The sequence below is a fragment of the Ceratotherium simum genome, chromosome 4 (genome assembly GCF_057802395.1).
Source record: "Ceratotherium simum simum isolate JZ-2026a chromosome 4, ASM5780239v1, whole genome shotgun sequence".
NCBI lineage: Eukaryota > Metazoa > Chordata > Mammalia > Perissodactyla > Rhinocerotidae > Ceratotherium > Ceratotherium simum.
In genome coordinates this window covers 28,904,276-28,919,164 of record NC_141903.1, presented here as the reverse complement: position 1 = coordinate 28,919,164, position 14,889 = coordinate 28,904,276, and the positions used below count along the sequence as shown (strand labels likewise).

The 14,889-nt window shown below is 36.9% G+C and overlaps 1 protein-coding gene across 1 annotated transcript; it reads left to right on the top strand.

Moving 5' to 3' along the window:
* Positions 1 to 320: 320 nt before the first annotated feature.
* LOC106803317 (sperm-associated acrosin inhibitor-like) lies at positions 321 to 5,506 on the top strand. The gene is made up of 4 exons (XM_014794426.2): positions 321 to 393; positions 1,870 to 1,907; positions 3,986 to 4,101; positions 5,461 to 5,506. The coding sequence occupies exons 1-4, from the start codon at positions 327 to 329 to the stop codon at positions 5,504 to 5,506; spliced, it is 267 nt and encodes an 88-aa protein (XP_014649912.1). The 5' UTR covers positions 321 to 326.
* Positions 5,507 to 14,889: the final 9,383 nt, after the last annotated feature.

Here is a 14,889-nt window from a genome sequence, read left to right as displayed (position 1 = left end):
TGAGGATAAAATGAGATATATTTCCTTAAATGCAGCCAGGCTCCTTGTGGGCTGAGCCAAGGGTTGGGGAAAGAACAGCTCCTTAAATGTGCGAAGAGGACTTGTCCTGGGATTGCTCTCACGTCTCTAGGAGGCCTTCTGTTTACATATATGTCCTATTGAATCTGAGAGTTGGGGGAAGAAAAGAGAATGGTCCACCTTAATTAGAAATCTAGGAGGATGGAGTGGCTTCTTTACCAATGAGAAACTTTCATCTGGAAATACGAAATTTGTCCCTGTGCTATGTGTTGTAAACGTGCCAAGGTTCCTTCCGCAGACTTGATAAAATGTCTTTCTTCTCATCATGGATCAAAGCTATGTTCATCATTGCCTTGGCATTTCCTCTTTATTCTGGTGAGTAAAATTTCCAGTCCAAGGTGAAACATTTCACATATCTTAGAAAATACAGGAAACAACTGCTGTAATCTAGGAATGGAGGATCTTTTTTTTTTTTTTTTTGTAAGGAAGACCAGCCCTGAGCTAACATCCAATGCCAATCCTCCTCTTTTTTGCTGAGGAAGACTGGCCCTGGGCTAACATCTGTGCCCATCTTCCTCTACTTTATATGGGACGCCGCCACAGCATGGCTTAACAAGCGGTGCGTTGGTGCGCACCTGGGATCCGAACCGACGAACTGCGGGCTGCCACAGTGGAGTGCGCGCACTTAACAGCTTGCGCCACGGGGCCGGCCCCTGGAGGAGTTTTTTTTTAATCGGGTTTGTAAGTCTTAAGCTGATAAAATGAAAATGGACATGTTATAAATGCTTTTTTAAAATTGCCTCAGTGGATAGCTTTTTCTTGTTTCCCGTTGTGGACGAGTGGAGACAGAGCAGTGGGTTAGAATGGGTGGTAGAACTTTACTCTTTGTTCATCTATGACTAAAGAACGTTACCTAAATTCTTTTTTTTTCCTTTTTGGAGGTCAGATTCTATGGTTGTTAAATGCAAATGATGGGGAGGAATGAGCTCTTCTGGGTCTGGTATTGCTCAATATTCTGATTTTTTTTTTTTTTTTGGCGAGGAAGATTGGCCCTGAGCTAACATCTGTTGCCAATCTTCCTCCATTTTGTATGTGGGTCACTGCTACAGCATAGCTTGATAAGTGATGTATGTCCATGCCCAGGTTCCAAACCCGTAAACCGTGGGCCACTGAAATGGAGCACGCGAAATTAACCATTACGCCACCAGGCCGGCCCCAGTATTCTGATTTTTTGATCACCCACTCTGAGTCCCCTAAGACAAGCCTTTGTTTAAAAAGGGAACACATTGACACCTTTGGTGATAGTTATCCTTCTTAGAGGTCAAGGTGAACCATGAATCGCAGAATAAGGCATCTGTGAGGTATTGCATAGACATGCACATTTACATCAGAGCACTGATTAATTAGCTACTAATCGATTTCTTCATATTTAAGTGACATGCTGTAAAGCATTGTCTTCTCTGTCTAGAATGTCTCATCTATAAAAATGGGGAGAAGAAAAATGATATCTTCAAAGAAGGATGTTAGAGATTATTAAAAAATAAACATAAAATTATTTTTCACAAAGAATAATATGGAATTAATAAATACTTCCAAATTTGATATTAATTTGTGAATTTTTTGTTTTGCTAATGACATGAACAGCTTGCCTCATTATTTGCAGGGTCTTGAGAAAGCAATTTGCATAGGTGTCTGCTATTAAGAAATATGGGCCCTGTTTACCAAGGACAATTCTTCTCCCCACCCCCATCTTCCTCCTCCTTTTCCTTCTCCTTCTCCTTCTTTTTCTCTTTCTTCTTCTTCATCATCTTCTTCTTAATTTTTAACTTTTCATCTATGCGTTGGTTGCAGAAACTTCTTTTGCACCTGCACCAGAATTCAGATTTCCGGTAAGTTAATACTGATGGAAGTTGAAAAAGATAAACAATTAACTTTTTTATATTGTAAATTTTAACAGCATAATTCATCAAACAAAATGTACAACTGAGAGATCTTCCAAAAATTAAAAAAAAAAGTGTTATTATTTCACTAAAGTCAAGAAATAGAAACTTAGCAGCTATGTAAAACCATTTGTCATTATCTAGACACCATAAAAATGTACATAACCCATTACACAAAAATTCAATTAATGAGCATAAATGTTTCATACAAACATCTGAGAAGGATCAAAGGGTGTTTAGAGTAGAAGTGTTCATCTTAGCAAAACAAAAGTAAAAAAGAGCCAATCTAAGTATACACTTAAAGGTGGATAAAATAATGATAATTTTCATTTCAATAGTGAAATATTACATAGAGGTGAAAAAATTTAAACTACAGCTCTAAATATCTGAATAAACATAGTCACAAAGAAGTTTGAAAAACAGATGATGTAAGCATACACACAATATTGTTTATTTATGTAAATTACCAACACTGATCAGCACTACAGAAATTGCATTTATATCTATATCTACATATGTTTATACACACATACAGAAACACACACACACAAATAGACATGCACACACATGTATAGTGAAATTATCAGAAAGACAAGGGAATAAATAGACAAGGATAAATAAAAGACAAGGATAAATAGAAAAATTCAGTTTTATGATTTTGTCTTCAGTTTGAAAGAAAAAAGACGGGAAGTGACATGAGGACGGTGGTTGTTAAATTATAAAAACACATTCAGGGGCCAGCCCCGTGGCTTAGTGGTTAAGTGCGCACGCTCCGCTGCTGGCGGACCGGGGTTCTGATCCCGGCGCGCACCGATGCACTGCTTTTCCGGCCATGCTGAGGTCGAGTCCCACATACAGCAACTAGAAGGATGTGCAACTATGACATACAATTATCTACTGGGGCTTTGAGGAGAAAAAGGGGGGGCAAAAAACACATTCAACCAGTTCTATGACTTTTTTAAAAAACAATAGCAGGTTTGTAAAAGCATTAATAGTATTTTATTTTATTTTTTTTAGAAATAATGTATTATTACTTTTATAGAATCATTTGTTTATTTTGTTAATGATGTTTTATTTTTTAATTGAGATATATGTTAATTTTATAGGTGTTAGTGTTGTAGAGATTAGCTTTTTTTTAAATTTATTTTTATTTTTATTTTTTAAATTTCTTATTTACTGCAGTAACATTGGTTTATAACATTGTATAAATTTAAGGTGTACATCATTATACTTCTATTTCTGCATAGATTACATCATGTTCACCACCCAAATACTAATTACAACCCATCACCACACACGTGTGCTGAATTATCCATTTGGCCCTCCCCCTTTCCCCCTTCCCCTCTGGTAACCACCAATCCAATCTCTGTCTCTATGTGTTTGTTTATTGTTGTTATTATCTACTACTTAATGAAGGAAATCATATGGTATTTGACCTTCTCCCTCTGACTTATTTCGCTTTGCATAATACCCGAAATGTCCATCCACGTTGTCACAAATGGCTGGATTTCATCGTTTCTTATGGCTGAGTAGTATTCCATTGTGTATATATACCACATCTTCTTTATCCATTCGTCCCTTGATGGGCACTTAGGTTGATTCCAAGTCTTGGCTATTGTGAATAACGCTGTAATGAACACAGGGGTGCATGTATCTTTATGCATTGGTGTTTTCAAGTTCTTTGGATAGATACCCAGCAGTGGAATAGCTGGATCATATGGTAGTTCTATCGTTGATTTTTTGAGGAATCTCCATACTGTTTTCCATAGTGGCTGCACCAGTTTGCACTCCCACCAGCAGTGTATGAGAGTTCCCTTCTCTCCACATCCTCTCCAACATATGTTCTTTCCTGTCTTGTTAATTATAGCCATTGTGACGGATGTGAGGTGATAAGAGATTAGTTTTTAAAACTACATGTAGACTATATTTTTCCAATTTTGATGCTTGTCATTTCATATTGAGTAAATAAAATTTTATTCAGAGTTCATTCCCTGATAAATTTTATGTTGTCTCTCTATGTTTAACAGCCGAACTGTAAACTATATTCAGATCCTCTACAAATTTGCACCAAAGAGTTGGATCCAGTCTGTGCAACCAATGCAAAAACTTATCACAATGAATGTACTTTCTGCGATGAAAAGATGTAAGCACACAGTAGTACATATTTGTTCTTCCAAGGTATGAAGAAACCATCACAAAGTGATAGCAAAATAACTTAGGCACAATATAGATAGAAAATAACCATAAGATCTTTGTAAAAAATTAGGGGCCATTCTAAAGTACCTTTCCCTGAAGTTCCTGCTTCTGAAATTAATTTTGTATTTAAGCTCTCTCTATAATTTTGCTTGATATTGTACAAATGTATAAGTCAATTAATTTAACTTAATATGAGTTACTAATGGGAGACTAGCAACCAACATGATGTAATTCCAAAGCCCTGATGCAGGATGATAGATCTCTATAGTGGCCATGATACTGACCCTTGCAGACCCCTAACTGCAGGGAACATAATAATCATGCAAAAACCCAAACTGATCATTGTACTCTGAAATCCATCACAATGGGACCATTCATGGTAGAAAGGGACGTCTCTGATGGTTGACTTTGTCTCGTGAACTCCATGACAGTCTCCAAATCTTCCTTGGAGAGCAGGGCATTCTAGAATACCTCCATCCAATCTCCCTTCCCGTTTCCTTCACTATGAAAGAGTTTGTACTCCTAAGGTTTGGTCAGCCTTCCTACCTCCCTCCTCATTTCCTCTCACACGTGTTTCCTCTCACAATATCTTTGCACATTTAATCCCCCAAATTGGCATCTGTTTCTAGAGAACCACTAACAGGATCTCCAATCTCTCCTCTCTCAGATCTGGGTGGGTCCCAAGACTGAGTCAGGACTGAGCATGTAGAAGAGCCAAGTGGCCCCACAGAGGGAGAGGACATGTACCATGCTCTAAGAGCCCAGCTGTGTCCGGAAGTGGAGCACAGCCTCTACATCATGTTCCATGTTCAAATCCTCCTTGCCGAGAAGTGCTTTGTTGTCTCTATGTTCAACATCCAAACTAGATTCTGCCTGCATATTATCTACAGTTTTGCACCACAGAAATGGCTCCAATCTGTGTAACCAAAGGTCAAACTTATAGCAATGAATGTACTTACTGCAATGATACTACCCAGGGAGTTTAAAATATTCCTTTTCTCTAAAATAAAACTTTTATTCTGTAACAATTTTAGATTTTCAGAAAAATTTCAAAGACAGTACCAAATCTCCATATCTTTTACCCAGTATTTCCTAAGGTTAACACCTTAGAGAACCCTGGCAAACTCGTCAAAACTAAGAAATTAGCATTGGTATATCACTATTAACTAACTTACAGAATGTATTTGGATTTCATTAGTTTTTTTCTCCTTTAATGTCCTTTTTAATATTTTTTAAAATGTAGCACACTTCATCTCTTCCTTGCAACGCTTTAATTTCCTTTTTTTTTCTCTTTCTTTCTCTACAGGAAAAATGGTCACAAATTTGATTTTGAACACTTTGGTGTATGTTGAATATAAATGGAGCTGCACATCAATATGGTTTTTATTATAATCACATTTTGTGGTGCATTCTACAGAAAATTAGAGTCTTCTCAATCAGAGCCTTAAATTCATAGATGGCCAGGTGAATCCTATGGAACAGAAGACAGACTATACAGCATTCACAATTTTCTCCAACTCTAACTTCCTGTGATTTCAGGATTTTGATTCTCTATGTTCAATTATTAATGACGGTTTGAAAATCTAATGTCTTAATTGCATGTTTGATAACATAAAAACTAATGTAATTTAAAATAATAAATATTTCACTCATTAAAATGTTAAAATATGTTATCTTTATTAAAACGCCCTTTCTTTGGCTAGGTAATGGGTTAAGACATGTGCGTACTTTGGTAACTATAATCAAAGCAATATTTTCAAAGGTGAACAAGTAATATATTACTTGAGTGTTTAACGAAACTACAGATTCTTGGGCTCCTTCCTATCCTAAAGAGTCAAATTCTCCAAGAGAGGGGGTCTGAGAAATTGAATTCTACGAAGCACCCAAGGTTAATGTTATGACCACAAAGGTTAGACAATATGAACTTCAATTAATTTGTTAATAAGAACTTAAATTCTGTGATGAATTGAAGAACCATTCAAAGACACTGTAAGATTTCTGTGGCTCAGGAAAATTTATCATATTATTTTCTTTCTCTCTCACAAATAAGTCAAGAGGTAGGTGAGCAATCTTCAAATGCCAGATGACACTGCTTTCTTCAACCTAGGATATTGATTTGGGGTGTAAGTCCGATGCTTTTTCATTTCTTACTATCTCCCAACTAACAAGAAGTAGCCTTTACTGAGTAGCCAAATGCTCGTTTAAAGCTCAATTTTAATGACAGAAATGTAGATTGACTACTGAAAGATGGGTATCAGTCTTCCATATATATTACATCAGGCATGCTATTTTTTGGTAAAAATATCTCACATTTTAATTGAAATGTGTGATCTAGGTGGGGGCTATTTCTTTAAGACTCCAGTATTAATTCTTAGTGAAAATATCCATTGGAGTGTCACATTATAAAAACGCATTCAGCCAGTTTCGTGACCTTTTTCCTTATAGAGGTCTTGTATATAAAAAAAATTCTTTGAAAGGAAAATCAAAACCAAAATGAGATATCATCTGACCTCACATCCATTAGGATGGCTACTATCAAAAAAAGCAGAAAATAACAAATGTTGGCAAAGATGTGGAGAAATTGGAGCCCTTGTGCAATGTTGGTGGAATGTAAAATGGTGTAGCAATTATATAAAACGATACGTTGATTCCTCAAAAAATTAAAGGCAGAATTACCATATGATCCAGTAACTCCACTTCTGGGCATATATTCAAAAGAATTCAAAGCAAGATCTCAAAGAGATATTTGTATACCAATGTTCATAACAGCATTATTCACGGTAGCCGAAGAGTGGAAGCAACACAAGTGTCCATCAAAAAAGAATGGAGAAACAAAATGTGGTATACACATACAGTGGGATATTATTCAGCCTTAAAAAGAGGGAAATTCTGACACATGCTACAACATGTATGATAGTTGAGAACATTATGCTAAGTGAAATAAGCCAATCACAAAAGGACAAATACTGTATGATTCCACTTACGTGAGGTACCTAGAGTAGTAGTCAGATTCATAGAGACAGAAAGTAGAATGATGGTTTCTCCTAGAAACCATCCTCCGGGGAGGGAGATGGGTAGTTGCTTAATGTGTATAGAATTTCAGTTTTACAGGATGAGCAAAGATCTGGAGATAGGTGCTCAACAGTGTCAATGTACTTAACACGAATGAACTGTACATTTAAAAATGGTTAAGATGGTAAATTTTGTGTGCATTTTACCACAATTAAAAATTTTAAAAATTCTTCAGTGAACACTGACATATCCATACATATATTTTTTATTTTTATTAAACATATTATATAAAAACCTATTATGCATCAGGTCCTAAGTAAGATGCTAGGGAAGAGTTGTTAAGCAAAAGTAGATATAATCATTGTCCTCTGGGAACTTCCAGTGTACTAGTTAAAATTATTGCCCATTAGTGAATGAAAACCGTTCTTCGTCGAGTACTATTGTCTACAAAAGTTCTATAAACGAGCTTCCCACATGTTATCTAACTTAGTTCTTATAAGAATCCTGTTAGGTAGACCTTGGCTTTATATTCTGGCCATAATGAAAATAAGAAACTGGGAATTTAACAGCATTTAAAACTTGACATTTTGGTAACAAAAGGCAGTTTTAATATAAAATATCTTATTTTATTGCTTTTTAAACATCTTTATTGTGGTATTTACATGTCAAAAAACTTAGCCAGTTTTAAGTATGATACGATGATATTTGTAAATATACGGAGATACACAACCATCACAACAATTCAATTTTAGAACAATTACATCATTCAGTAAAGTTTCCTCTTACTCTTAGATGTCACTTCCACTTCCAACCCTCAACACCAGGCAGCCACCAATCCACATTTTATCTTTATTGCTTTGTCTTTTCTGGACATTTCATATAAATATGTTAAAACACTATGCTGTGCTTTGTGTCTGCTTCTTTTACTTTTCATAATGTTTTTGTGATTCCTCCATATAGTAGCATATATGTAGTTCATTTTTTTTCTAATATGCAACGTATATTTGCATATACCCCGTCTTCATCCCAACAATGTTCTTCCTAGTCCTTTTCCCTTGATCTAGGATGCAGTCAAGCATCTCACAGTGCACTCAGTTGCCATGTTTTCTTAGTCAACTATAATCTAGAACCTGGGGTAAGCTAACAATTTTTCATAACCTTTCTAGTTTCTTCTGTTTGTAGCACAGCTGAGGGACAGTGTGTCTCGCCCAGGAGACACTGGTGGGCAGCTCCTTTCTGTAGAGGGACTTTGATGGCCACTACTTCAAGCCTCTGCCAATTAAAAATTAGTCTATGGCAGAGTCAGGGACAGAAGGTATGTTTATTAGTTTTTAATAATGAGTAATACTCCAATTTGTATTGATGTACCTCATTTTGTTCATTTATTCACTAATTAATGGACAATGGGATTATTTTTACTTTTTGGCTATTATATATAATGCTGCAATGGAGATAAGCTTTCATTTCTCTTGGACAAATGCCTAGGAGTAGAATGAATGATTCATATGGTAATTTTATGTTGAACCTTTTAAGATCTAGCCAAACTCTTTCACAAAGTGGATATACTTTCTAATATCTCCATCAGTAATGTACGAGTTCCTCCAGTTCTAATACTTCCAAATCCTCCCTCGTATTTATTTGAACTCTCTTTTTTTTTTTAAAGATTTTATTTATTTTATTTTTTGCCCCCAAAGCCCCAGTAGATAGTTGTATGCCATAGCTGCACACCCTTCTAGTTGCTGTATGTGGAACTCGGCCTCAGGATGGACAGAGAAGTGGTGCCTCGATGCGCATCTGGGATCCGAACCCGGGCCGCCAGCATCGCAGCGCACACACTTAACCACCAAGCCACAGGGCCGGCCCTGAACTCTCTTTTTAACTACAGCCATTCTAGAGAGTGGCGTTATTATGTTTATAATTATAAAATGGCAGTAAATATAAGATGGCAGTTTAATAAGTACATAAAATTTTTGTATCTATCTTATGATCATATTTTTTTGGAAAAGATGAATAATGAGTAGAAGATAATAAACCCAAATATTGAAAGTGGTTGCCTCTAGAAGATGGACTTAAGATGATTTCTTCTTTCCATCTTTCTATATTATCCCTTTAAAATAATATTGGAGGAGGTCATTGAAAGGACGTGACCACTGGTTAACACTCAAGCGGGACCCAGCAATTGGAGGTTCCTCATCCTCTCCCCTGTCCTTAGAGTGTAGTTCCGCCCACTGTCTCCACAGCCAGAGCCCGAGAGAGTAATGTGTGGTTGAGACCATCCGGAGGTACACGTGAATGAACTCGGTTAAGGCCTCTGCATAAACTTTTCAGATTCCGGCGGCCAGGTGTGGAGATCTATTTGTCTTGCAGCAGCCCAAGACAAGCCTCATAAGTAAGTTCCCTTGCTTATTAAACCTGCCACCTACCAATCTGGAATGGTCTGCCCTTTGCCCTGTCTCTTTGCCCTCCGTGTATGGGGGCCAAGTTCAGTTTTCACCTGGGGAACTCCCAAGTTTGCAAACCAACAATTGGCGAGCCAGCCAGAAGAAATGGGTCCTGGGAAAGAGACATCTGCGAGGGAAGTCCCACCTTGGCCGTTGACCTTTATGTGGGGAAGGGTGACCCATATGTTAGATGCTTGTGGACCTCCGTGTGAGTATGAGGACGCCCCCAAAATGCCAGCTGCTTTAACGCGTTTGTTTGAAAAATTGCACATAGCACGCTGTGGCAAAGAAGGGAAAAGAAAGGCTGCCGCAGGGGGTTGGCCTCTACTGTGGGCTGCTCGCCTGGCCACGAGTGCCCGACCAGAGGCTGAAGCTCGAGTTAGAAAGTTGGAAGAAGAGCTGAGGTTAGAGAAGGACATGCGGTTGTCCACTACTCTGCTAACTTCGGGGCTAGCAGACAAGGTGGGAGAACAAGATAATAAGCTGGAGACCTTAGCTTGCCATTTTGCAAAGCTAGGAGGGCACAAACTGCGGCGGATTAAAATCCAAGTGCTTGTGACAAAACCTAATTAGGGCGCTAAGTGGTGGAATTCTTGGAAAAGTGAGGAGCAGGAAGGGGAGGATGTTACAGTGATTCACAAAAAAATGGATGGAGTGCACCATGCCATCCGACCCCTAATACAAAGGACAATTTTAAATAGTAACCCTAGACTTCCGATAATAGAGAAATATGCCCCAAAACTCCTAAAAGAAAACTTAACATTCTTTCTCTGTCCCTTGAAGATATAAATCTTCTCATGTCTTTGATATGCCATTCCAGGCATAGTGCGTTTCAACAGGTCCATCTTGCAGCAGAACAGTAGGATCCCAGTGGAGATTGAGTAGCACTCCATAACCCAGGGGTGTGATGTAACTCACCCATCCCAGTCAGATATCCCATTGCAAATTCCAGTGGATAATGCCTTTCCTAGGAGTGATGGGGCTTGGAGTTCTTAGCAGCATAGCACATTGACCCATGGTGAGAGTCAGGGCAACGCAGTGATTTTTTATAACTTTACGGTGTTGAGTGTCTCAGCAGGGATCCCCAGTCTGGCATTTGGGGTAACAGGCCCTACTAGTTGATCATTAAAATGTAGTAAAGCCTAGGATAGTACTTCAGTCCCCCTGGCCAAAGGGTTTTACCTGTTAATAATTTAATCTGCTGTTTTAATATTCCATATTTCCTTTTTATTAACCCTGCTGCTTGCAGATCGTAAAGGAGATGGAACCTCCATCAATGTCACGTTCTTTTGCCCAGTCTTGCGTATCATGACCTTTGAAATGTGACCCCTGATCACTGTTCCATGAGGGTGTCTGTACATGGTACTTCTCTGATCTCCTAATGGTGGTAGCCTGGTTTGCATGGCAACAGGAGAAAGCTTGGGTTAGGCCAGGCAGAGTATTCACACAAACCAAGGCATATTTAGAATCCTCACTCAGAGGGAGGCCAATGTAATCAATTTGTCAATCTTTCACCAGTTGGGAACTCCAGTGATGGTTCCAGATTCCTTTGGCAGTTGCCTTCAGATCTCTATTATGTTCCATTGAACTATGTGTCTATTATTTCACCAATAGCACAGTCTTGGATAGTGTAGCCTTATAGTACATCTTGATATTGGGTAGTGTGAGTTCTACAACTTTGTTTTACTTCTTCATTATTGCGTTGGCTATCCCAGAACCTTGACTTTTTATATCATCCTTAGAATCAAGTTGCAGATATCTACAAAATTACTTGCCATGATTTTGATTGGGATCACATAGAATCTATAAAGCAAACTGGGAAGAATTGAGATTTTAACAATATTGAATATTCCTGTACTTAAACACGGTATATCCCTCTATTTAATTAGATCATCTTTGATTTCTTTCATCATTGTTCTGCAGAGTTCTGCAAACAGATCTTGTACATACGTTGTTGGGTAACATCTAATGTTTTTGGTGCATTTATAAATGGTATTGTTCTTTCAAAGTTTTCAATCCAGTTGCTCACTGCTGGTATATAAGAAGGCAATTGACTTTTGTATATTGACCTTGTTTGCTGAAATTGTACACACTTATTACTTCTGGGATTTTTTTGTAGAGTTTGGGGTAATTTTCAATATTGACAATCATGTCATCTGCAAATAATAGTTTTATTTCTTTTGTTCCACTCTTTATTTTAAAAATTTTCTTTTTCTTCTATTGTTGCACTAGCTGGAAATTTCAGTAAGACGTTGAATAGCAGTGGTGAAAAAGGGCATCATTGTCTCATTACTGATGTTATTGCTGTGTCCAGTCTCCCATCATTAAATTTTACATTAGTTGTAGTTCTTTTTATAGATATTCTTTACCAAGTTGAGGAAGTCACTTTCTCCTCTTAGCTTATCAAGCGTTTTTATCATGAGTGGATGTTGGATTTTGTCAAATGCTTCTACTGTGTAAATTGGTATAATCATATAACTTTTATACTTTAACCCCTAGATATGATGGATTACATTGATTTTTGAATGTTGAACCAGCCTTTCATACCTGGAATAAATCTAAGTTGGTCATAGAGTGCAATTTTTTATATATTGTTGGAATTGGTTGCTAATATATTGTTGAGAATTTTTGCATCTATGGTTATGAGAAATATCGTTCTGTTGTTTTCTTTTCTTGTAACATATTTATCTGGTTTTGGTATTAAGGTAGTGCTGGTTTCATAAAATAGAAGTGGTCTCTCTGCTTCTATTTTCTGGAAGAGATTGTGGAGAATTGGTATTATTTCTTTCTTAAAATTTGGTAGAATTCATCAGTGAAACCATCTGGGCCTGGTGCTTTCCTTTTGGAAGATTATTAATTATCAATTCAATTACTTTAATAGGTATAGGGCAACTTCATTTCTCTATTTCTCCTTGTGTTTTAGTAATTTGTGTCTCTCAAGGAATAGATCTATGTCATTAAAATAAATAAATTCATGGACATAGACTTGTTTGTATTAGATAATTTTTTTCATTATCTTATTAATTTCCTAAAGATCAGTAGTTTTGATACCTCTTTCATTTCCAATACTGGTAATTTATATCTCTTTTTTTATTGTTTAGCCTGGCTAGAGGATTTTCTGTTTTATTCATCTTTTTAAAGAAAACAGCTTTGGTTTCAGTGATTTTCTCAGTTATTTTTGTTTTCAATTTCATTGTTATTTCCTCTAATTTTCATTGTTTATTTTCTTCTGCTTACTTCTTTATGCTTGACTTACTCTTCTTTCCCTTCTACAAGGTGGATGCTTAGGTTGTTGGTTTTAGATCTTTCTTTGTTTCCATATATGATTTAATGCTATAAATTTCCTTCTAAAACTGATTTTGCTGCATCTCGCAAATTTTGATTAGTTTTATTTTTATTTGAATTTAGTTCAAAATAATTTTTTAAAATTTCTCCTGAGACTAATTTTGAGTGGACATTTTATGAAAGGTGATTGGAAATAAGTTTTGGGAAATGAGTCACAGGGATCCTGGATCTAAATGGTTAAAATGATAAATCTGAGGATCAACATGGGACCAGATTGTGCAACTTGTTTCCTCTTAAGTGTGAAGATAAGGTGAAAACAAAAACCATTATAATTCTTTATGGTGGTGGTGATGAGGAGGTTAATTTGGGAGCGAGAAAAGATTACATCTCAGAATTCATCCCTAGAATTTTCAAAAAAGATTTCCAAATGATGAAAGTCTCAGAATTAAGTCAACAAATGCCTACTGTGGCATAATGGATGTAGTCCATCACTATTTTATATATATGTACACATTTATATATATAAAACATATTTTATTGTTCTCTAGTTACATCATGTGTGTTCAGCTAAAGGGTGAGTGGCAAAGAGCACATTTATAATCTTCCCAAATGTTGAAATGAGGATAATAACAATAGCTAACATTAATGGAACACTTACTTTAGAGTCATATGTATGCATCATCTCAATAAACAATTATGAAATTGAATATAACTAAACTTCAGTTTTCATTGAAACTTTCTGTGCTGAATGAAGAAATTAAAGCCAAAAGTAGAGAAGAGACTTATCTGTGCCTGGACTAGGATCTTAACCACCAGCAGTGTAGTATACTACAGAACGCTCAACGGAATAGCAATTGACGGAGCATTTGAATTTACTTAAAATTACTTAAAGGTACAAATAGAGTACACTTGTGGAAATATAAAGCAGGACAATTGTAAACTCAAATAAAAACCTAGGTAGAGATTTGGAATCATCCACATTAAAATGATTTAAAGCTGTGTAAATAGGAAAAGAAATTTTTTCCAAGGAAGTTCCTGCAGGAAAAAAAGAAAATCAGGTCTGGATCAAACTTTTGAGAATAACCCACATTAAAGAAATGAGACAAGAATGAGGAATCATCAAAAGAAAAAGGAGAGGAGGCCAAAAAGAAAGTTTCAAAGAGGCATTTGTATGACACAAAGGTCAAGAAATTAAGACCCAAGGAATACCACTGTTTTTAATAGCTATAAAGCCATTCCGTTAACTTACTGCTTTCTTGATCCTATTCATTTTGGAATAGGATTATCACAGGACAATGTTTTCTCCACCTCTTCTTTACCTCATTAGTGAAGAAGGGAATCCTAATCAAGGGCTCTGGGGATGACCAAAATGATAACACCCAACTCTAGACTAATGACAGTATGTTATTCACATATACTCACTACCGGCAGGAGGAGGACACTGCACGTCATGTGGTGCCACACTGGGGAATAGATTGAACAAGTAGGGGCTGTGAGAGGCAGGCTTTGTAGCAACAAGAGGTGAAGTGACCCATGTTTCCTGTGGAATGATGTAATTGGCTTCTTTGAATAATTTATAGACTGGCAGGGAAGTGAAACCTATTAGGTTGAGGACCGGCTGGAGTACAGCGGGTCTTGCTGATAGGAACCTAGCCTAGTGGGGAGCCATTCCCATTGGATGGGAGTCATATCTGGTAAGAGCATGGGAACTCATGGTTAGGCATTTGGGGCCCTATAAGGTTCAAAGATGTCAAGGCAGGATTTAATATTGCATCTTAATTTCAGGCCTTATACCAGATATAGACATACTGCATGACATTTGAAGCAAGGGAAAGGTAGAAAACTGACAATTTTGAATATTAGGATGTTTATTGTCTAGATTTTATTCTGTCATACCTGTCATTCATGCAAGTTTCTCTCTCTAGGTTTAATTTACCTTGCCTACATAATAACGCACTGGACTAAACTAGAGCTCAGTTGTCTGCAAGCATTTTTGA

Coding starts and splice junctions, on each gene's coding strand:
- LOC106803317 (XM_014794426.2), top strand. CDS start 327: ATGTCTTTCTTCTCATCATGGATCAAAGCTATGTTCATCATTGCCTTG. Junction 394..1,869: donor GGCATTTCCTCTTTATTCTG/GTGAGTAAAATT, acceptor CGTTGGTTGCAG/AAACTTCTTTTGCACCTGCA. Junction 4,102..5,460: donor ACTTTCTGCGATGAAAAGAT/GTAAGCACACAG, acceptor CTTTCTCTACAG/GAAAAATGGTCACAAATTTG.